This window comes from Budorcas taxicolor, chromosome 6, assembly GCF_023091745.1.
Source record: "Budorcas taxicolor isolate Tak-1 chromosome 6, Takin1.1, whole genome shotgun sequence".
Classification (NCBI taxonomy): domain Eukaryota; kingdom Metazoa; phylum Chordata; class Mammalia; order Artiodactyla; family Bovidae; genus Budorcas; species Budorcas taxicolor.
In genome coordinates this window covers 90,957,842-90,972,195 of record NC_068915.1, presented here as the reverse complement: position 1 = coordinate 90,972,195, position 14,354 = coordinate 90,957,842, and the positions used below count along the sequence as shown (strand labels likewise).

Here is a 14,354-nt window from a genome sequence, read left to right as displayed (position 1 = left end):
TTTTAAAAATCCACAATTCACACAACTTTATGTACTAAATAATAATGCTTGAGAAATACATATATGCAAAAACTGTTAAACATGGAAAAATAAATGGATATAAATTCATAAGTACAGGTCTTTAGAAGACTTCTTCAGACATATTATAAATAAATTATAAATTACAGTTAAAAAATATAAATAAGTTGAAAGAAAAGGTCATTTGATGTTAAACAAAATAGGCCTCCCATGCAAGAGTTTGGACTTAAAAGCAAAAGTATAATTTGTTTTAAAGAATGTTCTTTTATATAGTTCTGTGAAAGATGGAAGGTGAAAGGACTGAAAATCAGAAGATAATCTTCCTAAATGGAAGAAAGAATGGCAATCAGAATCTGCCCAGGGTAGTCCAATAAACAAATACATTTCTAGGAAATGCTACTGGAAGGTAGGTTCCCATCTGGGAATACTCTATATAGCTCTTTACTGTCTACAAAGTGCTTTCACATTCATATTACTTACAATACTGTTACAAAAGGAAGGAACGGCAGATGAGAACAAAATAGAATCTCTTGGAAGAAAGGAACATGACTCAAGGAGGGAAATTCCACTTGCCATAAGAGGGCTGCTGGTATATAAAGTGCCTTATATAAGCCAGTAAGAATTCTCTTCCACTATCTGCTTTTCTCCTCCCTCCAAGAAGAATATCAAAGCCAAAGCAGCAGCAACAAGCATGCGTGTGAAGGGCATGGCTATAGTCCTGGCTGTGATATTATGTGCTGCAATTGTTCAAGGTATATGGTATCTTTTATTTCTCAACCTATAAATGTCTTTTCTAACGCTTCAAATGTCTTTTTGTTCACTTTTATCTCAAAATATACAGTGAATTTTTATTTACCCTCAAACATTAGCAGTTGCTACAGCTTTGGCAGAGAACATTGGAAATGTTTAACTGAAACTAGAGATGATACATTTAATAGAATTTATTTAGCTACAAAATCTGGCAAGAGCCTTTGGGAATAGTTTTAAACATCTGCCAAGATTTTAAGAGATAATGTTATTAGCTTTCTGGAAAAGTTCTTGAGCATAAAAGCAACAGGCAAATAAGCTTGATCTCTAATGAACTTCTTTCATTTCTCCCTTTATTTTTTAATGGTTTGCTTACAAATTCAAAGAGAAAATTGTCAACTTCTTAAGTTCTTTTCCTAGTAACAGCAGTGTTGAGTGGTATTTGTCAAATTACTATCTCTAGCCTCACTAAAAACTTGGCTCACATTCTTCATCAAGATTATAAAACAGAGCCCACTGCTGCAATCAAATGTATTAGTAACTGATGCTATGATCTGTTCTAGGCTTCCCTATGTTCAAAGGGGGTCGGTGTCTTTGCATAGGCCCTGGTGTCAAAGCAGTGAAAGTGGCAGATATTGAGAAAGTCTCCATAATTTACCCAACTAATAACTGTGACAAAACAGAAGTGATGTAAGTAATGGACATGGTGAAGATAATAGTGGGGGGGGGGTTGTGTTGTTTTTCTTATGGTTTTCCATAATTAAGACTGTTTTGGACCTTCCCTTGACAGTATCACCCTGAAAACACATAAAGGACAAAGATGCCTAAATCCTAAGTCAAAGCAAGCAAAAGCTATTATCAAGGTAGGTTACCAGATTACTTCCATTTTATAATCTGCTTTATCCAAGACAAATCTTTTGGGAGAAAAAATTGACAACTACAGAATGGTTTTGTTATGATCCTGTGTGAAGTGTTCTGATAAGGGATCTCTGGTTATGATCTACTCCTTTCCTGCTACACATTTCTGCATGTCAACTCTTAAATCACTAGGAAACAAGAACAGTCCAAGTCTGTAAAATTCTCATTTTCTCATTACAGAAAGTTCAAAGAAAGAATTCTTAAAAATATCAAAATATATGAAGTCCTGGAAAAGAGGATCTGAAAACCTAGAACAAGTGTAACTGTGACTACTGAAAAGATAAGAACTCTGCAGTAAGGAAACTGACTTTCTCCTGCCGGCTGCAATGAACATTCACACGTTTCTAGGTTAGGAAAATCTCTAAGAGATTTGATACTTATAACTATTTTGCTGTGGCTATGAAAGCACCTCTGTCTCCAGAAGTTATCTGTCTATACCTGACCTATATTCCATATTACAATGTATTATTATTACTAGAATTAAGACCAGGACTCGTAAGTCAAAGCATCCATGTGTATAATAATCATTCCTTAAATAATTTTTATGTCAATTCACATTCCTTTTCTCAGAAGTTTTATATATATATATGGAGAAAGTCCTTAAACATCATCTTGTTTTATAAAGAAGGCTGTAATTCATGAAATGTACTATGAAAACAATTATAAACTAATGGTAACTGGTAAGAGTGCAAATATTTCATAACAAAATGAGTAGCTCTGGTGTTTTGAATTTTTAAAATAACCATTTTTTCATTGAGATATTTGAGGCAATTAGGATGTATGTGTTAACCATGAATTTTGGTTTATCCATTCTTAGAAATTATAGTAATACTTTGGACACATTTTAAATATGGCATATTTTTGTCTACCAAAGAAAAATACTGAAAAATAAATAATATGTGCATATCTCACAATCAAATTTATTTTCTGTGATTCTTTTTCTTAGAAAAATATCTATTTTTTAGTCATGCCTGTACTATAAAATTTAGAGATATCTAAGATAGTTTCACTTTGAAAAGAATCAAGTAATTTTTCTCTAATAAGCTACCACAACCCTCCTTAAAACAGAAACAAATACATGTTTTCCAGAAACATAAGATACCATAAACAATTTTATCTTGTAATTCAAGAGGTACACAGCTACCTATCATCACAAAGAATTGTTTTGAAATATATTTTAATGAGTAGTTGTGAAGGACAGCTATCTCTTTTCTTTTTTTTAAAGGATCTTCCTACACTCAAACTGCTTTCTTACTCAGGGCAAATTTCTTATTATGTGAGCTTTGGCGGTAGGCCAAAAGGAAAAAGCCAAAGGAAGGCGTTCCCTGGCGGCCAGAACAAGGTCTCCGCAAGACCATTCCTACCCTAGACTTTGACCTCCAGCAGGCACCACAAAGATGCTATCAGTAAGATATATTTAAAGCAGCAGTAGTAATAGTGTAAGTCTGATAGTAGTGACTTCCTAACATGTTCCTGTAGCTATAATCCTTCCTGCCACCTAGCACCCTTAGGTTTTGTACATTTTCCAAATCCAATTCTTCAGTCTTTTTGTAAATTCTTCAACTGCCAATTAAATTTCTTTCCGCTGAAGTGAGCCAGAGTTGGTTTCTCTGTGTGGATCCAAGAACCTCAGCTGTGACAGCACTCTTTAGATAGACATCCATACATTGGGAAAACGAAAATATTTACAGAATTACCAAATATCATGTTACGTTTGTTTATTTGAAAACAAAAGAACAATTTAAATGCATCTTTTGTGTATCCTTCTTATCAATATCAAAGAGCCAACCATAAAACAGATCAGAGAATGCACAGAAAAGTAAAGAGCACAGTAGGGTGCCTGGAACCCAACAGTCCTACTGACTAACTTTTGACTGGTGCCTACAAGCAATAATGAGAAGACAAAATGTTATCCAGGAGATCTGGATATAAATAAGTAAATACCTGAATCAAATATTTATTCTATGGTATATTGTATAGATATACAGCATAAATATTATATGTATATATATCATAAATCTACATAGATTTCTATACAGATATAGGACTTCTATAAGAATTCCCTGGATAGTTTTAAAACTTGGATCTATCATTTGACTATTTACAATGATTTTTTTTTTAAAGAAATCTTTGAAAAAAAAATTTACTAAGAGCTACATCATAAATTTGATATTTTTTAAAGTAAAGTAGCATAGATCAGTTGGAGAAGGCAATGGCAACCCACTCCAGTACTCCTGCCTGGAAAATCCCATGGACATGGACGGAGGAGCCTGGTGGGCTGCAGTCCATGGGGTCGTCAAGAGTCAGACACAACTGAGTGACTTCACTTTCACTTTTCACTTTCATGCATTAGAGAAGGAAATGGCAACCCACTCCAGTGTTCTTGCCTGGAGAATCCCAGGTACGGAGGAGTCTGGTGGGCTGCTGTCTATGGGGTCGCACAGAATCAGACACGACTGACACGACTTAGCAGCAGCAGCATGGATCAGTACATTATCATTGAGAAACAATATAATACTTAAATTTGTTCACAGCAAAATAAGACATAAAAGAATTAATGCTGTTGTTGGTCTGTTGCTAAGTTGTGTCCGACTCTTTGTGACCCCATGGACTACAGCACACCACACCTCCCTATCCTTAACTACCTGCCAGAGTTTGCTCAAACTCATGCTCATTGAGTCTGTGATGTCATCCCAACCATCTCATCCTCTGTCACCTCCATCTCCTCCTGCCCTCAGTCTTTCTCATCATCATAATTAAAATACTCAAGTCAAAATCCTTCCCACCTTAGTGAAAGTGAAAGTGAAGTCGCTCAGTTGTGTCCGACTCTTTGCAACCCCATGGACTGTAGCCTACCAGGCTCCTCTGTCCATGGGATTTTCCAGGCAATAGTACTGGAGTGGATTGCCATTTCCCTCTCCAGGGGATGTTCCTGGCCCAGGGATCAAACCAGGGTCTCCCGCATTGTAGACAGTCGCTTTACTGTCTGAGCCACCAGGGAAGTCCTAGTACCTTTACACATTCCATTCCCTTAGCCCGTTTCTTCATTAAACTAATTCCTACTTATCACTTACATCTCAGCTTAAATGACATTTTCTTCCCTATTTGTCTTCAGAACACTGCACTTTTTCATGACACTATTTGTTGCAAATAAAAAAGTATTTCTGTGCTTAATATATGCTCTTCCACAAGTGCAAGCTCAGTAAGAAAGTTACTAAAATCCTAGCCCATAGTATAGGACTTCCCTGGTGGCTCAGATGGTAAAGCATCTGCCTGCAATATGGGAGACCCAGGTTTGATCCCTGGGTTGGGAAGAGCCCATAGTATACTGTCTAGCAGGTATCAGATTCTTGATAAATATTTAAGAATGGAAAAACTAAATGGCAATAAAAACTAAGGGAAAGGAACTTACATCAAGGAATATTATGAAGGAATGCATAATGGTAGAAAAGTATAAGTTGAGTTTTAAAAATAATAATTAAATTAGTTTGGTTGAAGTGAGGATGAAGGATATCAAATGTCTAACTGAACAACCTTGAATTTTACTATCTATAAAATGGGGATTCATTAAATGTTCATGAATAAGATAAGGACCCTAATTAAGTTATTTCCTAATTATTCTAAATAATTCTGGGGATAGCTTAGAAGATTGAGTGGAACTAGGAAAGCTTGGGAAAAGGAGTATGTTGCCATAGCTCAGTTTTGTTTGTATTTCCCAAACTTCAAGTTATTCTCATACCATCATCACAAATTTTCTTTTACCACATTTCTGATCAATCTTCATTATTCTCAGCAACTTCTTAATGCTTTTATTTTGCTTTCCTGTTCATAAAAAGCAAACTTTCACTACTGTACACGTGAAATCAGCATCACTTCCTATAGAAATAAAATGTAACAATAAAAGGAAAGAAGACAAATTTTTAGACAGGTACCACCTCCCAAGACTGAACCAGGAGAAAACAGAAAATATGAACAGACCAATAACAAGAACTGAAGTTGAAACTGTGGTTTAAAAACTCCCAACAAACAAAACTCTAGGACCTGATGACTTCACAGCAATTTCTATCAAACATTTAGAGAAGAGGTAACACCTATCCATCTGAAACTATTCCAAAAACCTGCAAAGGAACATTTCCAAACTCATGCTATGAGGTTGCCATCATCTTAATATCAAAACCAGACAGAGATACCACAAAAAAGAAAACTACAGGCCAGTATGCGGAGAAGGCAATGGCACCCCACTCCAGTACTCTTGCCCGGAAAATCCCATGGACGGAGGAGCCTGGTGGGCTGCCGTCTATGGGGTCGCACAGAGTCGGACACGACTGAAGCGACTTAACAGCAGCAGCACAGGCCAGTATCACTGATGAACACAGACACAAAACTCCTCAACACAATAATAGCAAACAGAATCCAACAAGACAGTAAAAGGATCAGACACCACAATCAAGTGCAATTTATGTCAGGGATGCAAGGATTTTTCAATATCCACAAATCAGTATGACACACAACACTGGAAAAAACTGATGAATAAAAACTATACGATCATCTCAATAGATATAGAAATAGCATTGTGACAAAATTCAACACCCATTTATGATAAAAATTCTCCAGAAAGTGGGCACAGAGTGGAAAGTGCCTCATCATAATAAAGCCCGTTTATGACAAATCCACAGCTAACATCACACTCAATGGTAAAAAGCAGAAAGCCTTTCCTCAAGATCAGGAGGAAGAGGATGTCCTCTCTCATCACTTCTGTTCAACATAGTTTTAGAAGTCCTAGCCACAGAAATCAGAGAAGAAAAAGAAATAAAAGGAATCAAATTGCAAAGAAGTAAACTGTCACTATTTGCAGATGACATGATACTATACATAAAATAATCCTAAAGATGCTACTAGAAAACTACTAGAGCTCATCAATGAATTCAATAAAGTTGCAGGATACAAAATTATATACATAAGTCTGCTGCATATCTATACACTAACAACAAAAATCACAAAGAGAAATTAAGGAAACAGTCCTATTTACCATCATATCAAAAAGGATAAAATATCTATGAATAAACCTACCTAAGAGGGCAAAAGACCTTTACTCTAAAAACTATAGAAACTGAAAATGACACCAACAGATGGAAAGATATACCATGTTCTGGACTGCAGAATCAGTATTATCAAAATGACCACACTACCCAAGGCAATTTACAGATTCAATGCAATCCCTAACAAAACACCAGTGACATTTTTCAAAGAATTTTTAAATCTATATGGAAACACTAAAGACCCTGAATAGACAAAGCAATCTTGAAAAAGAAAATGGAGCTGGAGGAATCAGGCTCCCTGACTTCAGACTACACTATAAAGCTATAGTAATCAAAACACTATGGTACCATAAACCATAACAGAAATATAAAAACAGAAATACAGATCAACAGGGTAGGATAGAAAGTCCAGAACACAGTCACACAGCTATGGACAATTTATGCAAAGGAAGCAAGACTATACAATGGAGAAAAGACAGTCTCTTCAATAAGCGGTTCTGAGAAAACTGGACAGCTACACATTAAAAAATGAAATTAGAATATTCTCTAATACTATACACAAAAATAGTTCAAAATGCATTAAAGACCTACATGTAAGACCAAACTATAAAACTCTTATAAGAATACATAGAACACACTTTGACATAAGTTGCAGCAGTATCTTTTTGGATCTACCTCCTAGAGTAATAAAAAATAAAGGCAATAGTAAACAAATGAGACCTAATTAAACGTAAAAGCTTTTTGCATAGCAAAGGAAACATAAACAAAACAAAAAGTCACCCCACAGAATGAGAGAAAATATTTGTAAACAAAGCAACTGACAAGGGATTAGTCTCTAAAATACACAGTTCATGCAGCTCAACACATTAAAAAAAGAAAGAAAAACAACTCAATCCAAAGACAGACAGAAGACCTTCCTCCAAAGAAAAATCTTTGGAGAAAAGACATTTCTCCAAAGAAAACCAACAGCCAAAAAGCACATGAAAAGACGCTCAACATTGCTAGTTATTAGAACGCAGGTGAAAACTACAAAGAGGTATCACCTCACACCAGTCAGAATGGTCATCATCAAAAAATCTACAAAGAGTAAATGCTGGAGAGGATGGAGAAAAGGGAATCCTCTTACATTCTTGGTGGGAATGTAATCTGGTACAATCACTCCAGAGAAACATATGGAGGTTCTTAAGAAACTAAAAACAGAACCGCCACATGGTCCAGCAATCCCACCCCTGGGCATATATCTAGAGAAAACTCTAATGTAAAAAGATACACACTCCCCAGTGTTCACAGCAGTACTATTTTCTATAGCCAAGACATGGAAGCAACCTAAATTACCATCAACAGATGAATGGATAAAGATGTGATCTGAGGCTTCCCTGGAAGAATTGATGCTTTCAAACTCTGATGCTGGAGAAGACTCTTGAGAATCCCTTGGACAGCAAGGAGATCAAACCAGTCAATCCTAAAGGAAATCAACCCTGAATATTCATTGGAAGGACTGATGCTGAAGCTGAAGCTCTAATACTCTGGCCACCCAAAGTGAAGAGCCAACTCACTGGAAAAGATTCACAGAGTCAGATACTACTTAGTGACTGAACAAGTCCCTTTCTGAACAGCACAATGATTTAAATCCATCAGTCACTCTGTTAAGTCAAAATATTGCTATAATTTAATTGAGATTATTGGAAACTTCCAATTTTTAATATATGAAATGACTCAGAAAAGCAGCAGCATAATTATGCCACATTTCTTCTGCTCCTCTCCAAAGGAGGAACCAGGAATAAAAACTTACTCTCACACTTTCTCTGAAATGAGAACTTTACAGTCGATTAATTTTTCAGTGGACCACTGGTATACAGACTTGGATTAATCACTGTAGTTGATGATACATAACTTGTCACCTCTGAGGCATATATCTGTATCATAAAATGAACACCCATGAACACCCCACCCAAATTAAGAACTAGAATATTAATAACAATGTAACTATGTGTTTCTTCCCTATCCTATTCCCTTGCCTCTGCCAACCCCAAGACAATCACTATTCTGAACTCTGTTTCTTCCCTTGCTTTTTAAAAAAATGTGGTAAAATACACATAACCTAACATCTCACACGCTAATAAAGTAATGCTCAAAATTCTCTAAGCCAGGCTTCAGCAATAGGTGAACCGTGAACCTCCAGATGTTCAAGCTGGTTTTAAAAAAGGCAGAGGAACCAGAGATCAAATTGCCAACATCTGCTGGATCATGGAAAAAGCAAGAGTTCCCGAAAAACACCTATTTCTGCTTTATTGACTATGCCAAAGCCTTGGACTGTGTGGACCACAATAAACTGTGGAAAATTCTGAAAGAGATGGGAATAGCAGACCACCTAACTTGCCTCTTGAGAAACCTACATGCAGGTCAGGAAGCAACAGTTAGAACTGGACAGGAACAGACTTGTTCCAAATAGGAAAAGGAGTACGTCAAGGCTGTATATTGTCCCCCTGCTTATTTAACTTCTATGCAGAAGTACATCATGAGAAACACTGGGCTGGAAGAAGCACAGCTGGAGTCAAGATTTCTGGGAGAAATATCAATAACCTCAGATATGCAGATGATACCACCCTTACAGCAGCAAGTGAAGAGGAACTAAAAAGCCTCTTGATGAAAGTGAAAGAGGAGAGCAAAAAAGTTGGCTTAAAGCTCAACATTCAGATAACGAAGATCATGGCATCTGGTCCCATCACTTCACAGGAAATAGATGGGGAGACAGTGGAAACAGTGTCAGACTTTATTTTTCTGGGCTCCAAAATCACTGCAGATGATGATTGCAGCCATGAAATTAAAAGATGCTTACTCCTTGGAAGGAAAGTTATGACCAACCTAGATAGCATATTGAAAAGCAGAGACATTATTTTGCCAACAAAGGTCCGTCTAGTCAAGGCTATGTTTTTTGCAGTAGTCATGTATGGATGTGAGAGTTGGACTGTGAAGAAAGCTGAGCGCAGAAGAATTGATGTGTTTGAACTGTGGTGTTGGAGAAGACTCTTGAGAGTCCCTTGGACTGTAAGGAGATCCAACCAGTCCATTCTAAAGGAGATCAGCCCTGGGTGTTCATTGGAAGGAATGATGCTAAAGCTGAAACTCCAGTACTGTGGCCACCTCAAGCGAAGAGTTGACTCATTGGAAAAGACTCTGATGCTGGGAGGGATTAGGGGTAGGAGGAAAAGGGGACGACAGAGGATGAGATGGCTGGATGGTATCACCAACTCGATGGATAGGAGTGTGAGTGAACTCCGGGAGTTGGTGATGTACAGGGAGGCCTGACCGTGCTGCAATTCATGGGGTTGCAAAGAGTCAGACACAACTGAGCGACTGAACTGAACTGAAACATTTTTAAGTGTTCAGTTCAGCAGTATTAAGTACATTCATGTGCAACCATCACTCTCCTGCTTTTTAAGATTGCGTGTATGTTCTGCTGCTCAGTCATGCCTAACTCTGTATGACTGTAGCCTACTAGGCTCCTCTGGCCGTGGGATTCTCCAGGCAAGAATACTGGAGCGATTTGTCATTTGCTCCTCCAGGGGATCTTCCCAACCCAAAGATCGAACCCATGTCTCTTGCATCTCCTGCATTAGCAGAAAGAGTCTTTACCACTGCACCACCTGGGAAGCCTTTTTAAAATTAATTTTATTTATACACACACAGTTAAACAAAGTATTATTTAGCTTTAGTTTTGCTTAACTTTATCAAAAGGGTAATCTTTCTGTATTTAATCTCAACATTATTTTAGAAAAATTCACCTACATTTTCTGCAAATAAGTCTTGCTTGCCTTTTGTTAGTTTCACTCCTAATATTCATGTTTTTAAGAATTTGTTGCTTCTGTAAATTTTTATAAAATAACATTAAACTTATTTTGTTTCTGATGGAGAAAGTGTAGTACACTGATCTTATAGCCACCTACTTTGATAAATTCGATCGTTTCTAAATTTGAAAGGGTGGTTCCTATGCAAAATCTTCTATGCAAAATTTTATTTCTTCCTTATCAATACTTCTGGCTTGAATTTCTTTCTTTTAAAATTTTCAGGCTATGACCTATAGCACAAAGAAGAAAAGTAAAAAATGAGCATCCGTGTCTTGTTTAGTAAATTCATGGTATACGCTTATGCAACGAAGATAAGACAAGTTACCTAAATAAGCCCTTTCCTAAGACTAAATGCTGCATGATTCCAGCCCTCAGTTCCACCAGAAGAGGCATGTTATGGCTAGTCAATGCTGCAGACTAACAGACACGTCTGATCATACGAGTTACTACATAATCTAGAGAGAAAATACTACCTGTTGCACTTAGGAGATAAGCTGAAACTTGGACAGAGACCTGGCTATATTTCTGAAATGCTGGCCAATTAAAACTTCATTTACACTTCTTAAAATTCCTTTTTAATAATCTGTCATCTTTGGAACAATGTGAAAGGTATATATTATAACGCATATTTGAAAATAAGAAAACTGAAGCCCAAACCTACCTAACAGTTTGTCCAGGTTCACAGAGCAAGTGAGAGAACAAACTATACACTGCTATCTGTAGAGACCCAGACCATCTCATCATCCCATTAAGTGTGAGAAAAGCAAAGCACTGCATGGTTTCAGTATGCATACAAACAGAAGTTATTTATTTAGGCTTTCCCAAGCATGCTTATTTTAAGTATACATTACCAACTTTGCCCTGGGTGTGAATGATGAGACACACTGGTAACTCAAAAGTATAAAACCAGTATTACCAGACACTGTTAGCTAGGAGAATCTTTTGACAATTCAGTCAAGACTTTGAAAGGCAAAGCTTTACCCTCCTCTCCCAGACTTTCCAAGGTGTACTGTAAATCAGCTGAGGGGATTCTCAGCCTATGGAAATCACTGAATTGCTCCTGCTCACTTTTTAGGAAATTTCTTCTAAGCACATTAGTTTCTCGGAAAGCATTTTTTTTTTTCCTGGGTCTGTAACAAGTCTGTTAGGACAGACAATTTATTTTGGCCTGATGCCATAGTTAGTCTTAAATCAACAGCAAATGAAACTGAAACTACAGATGTACTTTTCCCCTTAATTCTTTCTTTTAAAAACTAGACTCAGATCAGTGAATACTAAGAAAGTAAATATATAAAAAGTCACGCAAAAATTAAAATATAAAATTTAGAAGTTATTATTTAGATTTTTATTCACACAGTTCATGTAAGGCTGCCAATGGATGTAACAAGTAATAGTTGGCTTACTATTGTCTCTAAAGGTTTTCCCCAATTCTCCTCCACATTGATCACACTTATAAAGGTTTCTCTCCTGAGCAGAGCCCCACTCAAAACAAGGAGAAAACCGTCCTTTGTTTTCACTCTATTTTCACAAGAAAACAACCTGATAACTAATTCAACTTCTCAGGTATTCTGATACTAGAAAAGGGTGAATTGGTTATCAGACTCAATCATTCCAGTCACTGGAAGGTCTTCATACAAATGAATAAACTGTCTTTAATTTTCATCTTATGTTCTTGTATATCTGGTTTGCAGAATTAACTCTTTAAGAACAGGTTTACCCTGAATGATTAGAAAAAAATGAGTTTCCAGAGCTGTAAACCCAAGGACCAGATCCTACAGAATCCTAAAAAGATATTACCAACCCAATGAGACTGAAGCAATCTGCCTGATTGGCTGGTTGGCATCTCTCTAATCCATTTTTCGTGACACTTCTCTAATTGTGTATGCTTCCCTTCCTGGCCGCTTGTCTAAATACAATCCACACTTTAAGGTTCATCTATTACTGATCTTAATAAATACAATCACCTATAACCCCCATATCATATATTATCTATACCACTCATTTGTCATTGAGCACAGTTTTTTTAATTGATATTTACTGTTTCATATTTGCAGCCTTTCCAGTTAGAATGCAAATCCATCAAGGACAGACATTGGATCTTATCCTAGTATCCCATGAGACTAGCTTGGTTCCCTTCATAAAGTAGACAGACAATAATTAGAACAAGTACAATTCTCCTTGTTCTTCTGCTTCCAAAACCATCAATGAACACGTAAGCAATATGCACTGAAAAGACCGGCATTCCTTTGTTCATTCAGTACATAATTGCAGAGAACCTCCAATGAATAGTTTAAAAATTTTAGTGTACCACCTTTTACATATTTGCCCCACTGTCCTAGAAATAAAGATTTTGACCTATAGCTAGCTGAGAATACCTGTATTGATTCTACTTATCTGAATCTATGCTAACTTCTGGGGAAATTATAGCTTTCTCAGGTTAAACATGGTTTCTAAAGCTAGGAAACAGTAGTATTTATTCATGTCTTAATGTAGACATGTGATGAGTCAATGGAAATTCTCTTTGAAGATGTATAATTCTTATTTGCATCATTGCTTAAAGTCTGGAAAGATGTATACATCTATCCATCCATCCAGTATTTATTGAGTACCTTCCATATGCCAGGTGACATGCTAGGTGATAGGTATGAGCTCTGAAAAAGACTGATAAGGTCCCTGTTCTTTAAGGGCTTATAATTGAATGCGACAAAACAGACATTAAAAAGTAATGTAAGCAAGTATCAGAGCGTGAGAAATGCCAGAGAATTAAAATAAGGTCATGGATGTTCTAGGTTGTTTGGTAAGAGAAGGGACTATTTAGATAGAATCCAAATGTCCAGAAGGAATCACCAATGCAAAGAACAAGGGGAAAAACATTCCAAATAAAGAAAATTGCTAGTATAAAAGCCTCTGTGACTGGAGTAGAGTGGCTGAGAAGGAAAATGTGAGATGAGGGTGGAGAAACCAGTAGCAACCAGATTATAGAGAACTTAGTAAAACAAGATACAGAACTGGATTTAATTCTAAATATAACTAAGGTATTGAAAGGTCCTAAGCAGAAGAATGACAAGACAACTTACGGGGTGTTTTTCTAAATTTTGTATTGGAGCATAGTTGATTAACAATATTGTGTTAGTTTCAGGTGTACAGTGATATGATCCAGTTATACGTGTGTATGTGTCTATTCTTTTTCAAATTCTTTTCCTAGTTAAATTATTACAGAATATTGAGCCCTGTTCCCTGTGCTATACTGTAGGCCCTTGTTGACTATCTGTTTTACATATAGTGGATGGAGACTTCCCTGGTGGTTCAGTGGTTAAGATTTTGCACTCCTACTTCAGGGGGCGCAGGTTTGACATAGAGAGCAGTGTGTACATGTCAGTCCTGAACTTTGAATCCGTCCCTTTCCCCTGGTAACCATAAGTTCCCATAAGTTTGTTCTCTTCTCTGAGTCTGTTTCTGTCTGGTAAATAAGTTCACTTGCATCTTTTTTTTTAAGATTCTACATATAAGCAATATCATATGATATTTGTCCTTGTCTGATGTACTTCACTTAGTATGATTATCTCCAGGTCTATCCATGTTGCAGCAAACAGTATTATTTCAGTCTTTTTTGTGGCTGAGTAATACTCCATTGTTATGTATATACCACATCTTCTTTATCGACTCATCTGTCAATGGACATTTAAGTTGCTTCCTTGTTTTGGCTATTGTAAACAGCGCTACAGTGAACACTGGGGATACATGTATCTTTCCAAATTAGAGTTTTCTCCAGATACATGCCCAG

At 36.7% G+C, this 14,354-nt stretch overlaps 1 protein-coding gene across 1 annotated transcript; it reads left to right on the top strand.

Moving 5' to 3' along the window:
- The first annotated feature begins 709 nt into the window (after nt 1-709).
- Nucleotides 710-1,887, top strand: CXCL11 (C-X-C motif chemokine ligand 11). The gene is made up of 4 exons (XM_052642349.1): nt 710-770; nt 1,329-1,455; nt 1,556-1,628; nt 1,864-1,887. Exons 1-4 carry the CDS (start codon nt 710-712, stop codon nt 1,885-1,887), a joined length of 285 nt encoding a protein of 94 aa, XP_052498309.1.
- The last annotated feature ends 12,467 nt before the right edge of the window (nt 1,888-14,354 follow it).

Bases quoted from the DNA above. Each gene is read 5' to 3' on its own strand.
- CXCL11 (XM_052642349.1), top strand. From the start codon at position 710: ATGCGTGTGAAGGGCATGGCTATAGTCCTGGCTGTGATATTATGTGCT. The intron at 1,456-1,555 runs GTAAGTAATGGA...TTCCCTTGACAG, and splicing joins TGTGACAAAACAGAAGTGAT to TATCACCCTGAAAACACATA. The intron at 1,629-1,863 runs GTAGGTTACCAG...TTCTCATTACAG, and splicing joins AAGCAAAAGCTATTATCAAG to AAAGTTCAAAGAAAGAATTC.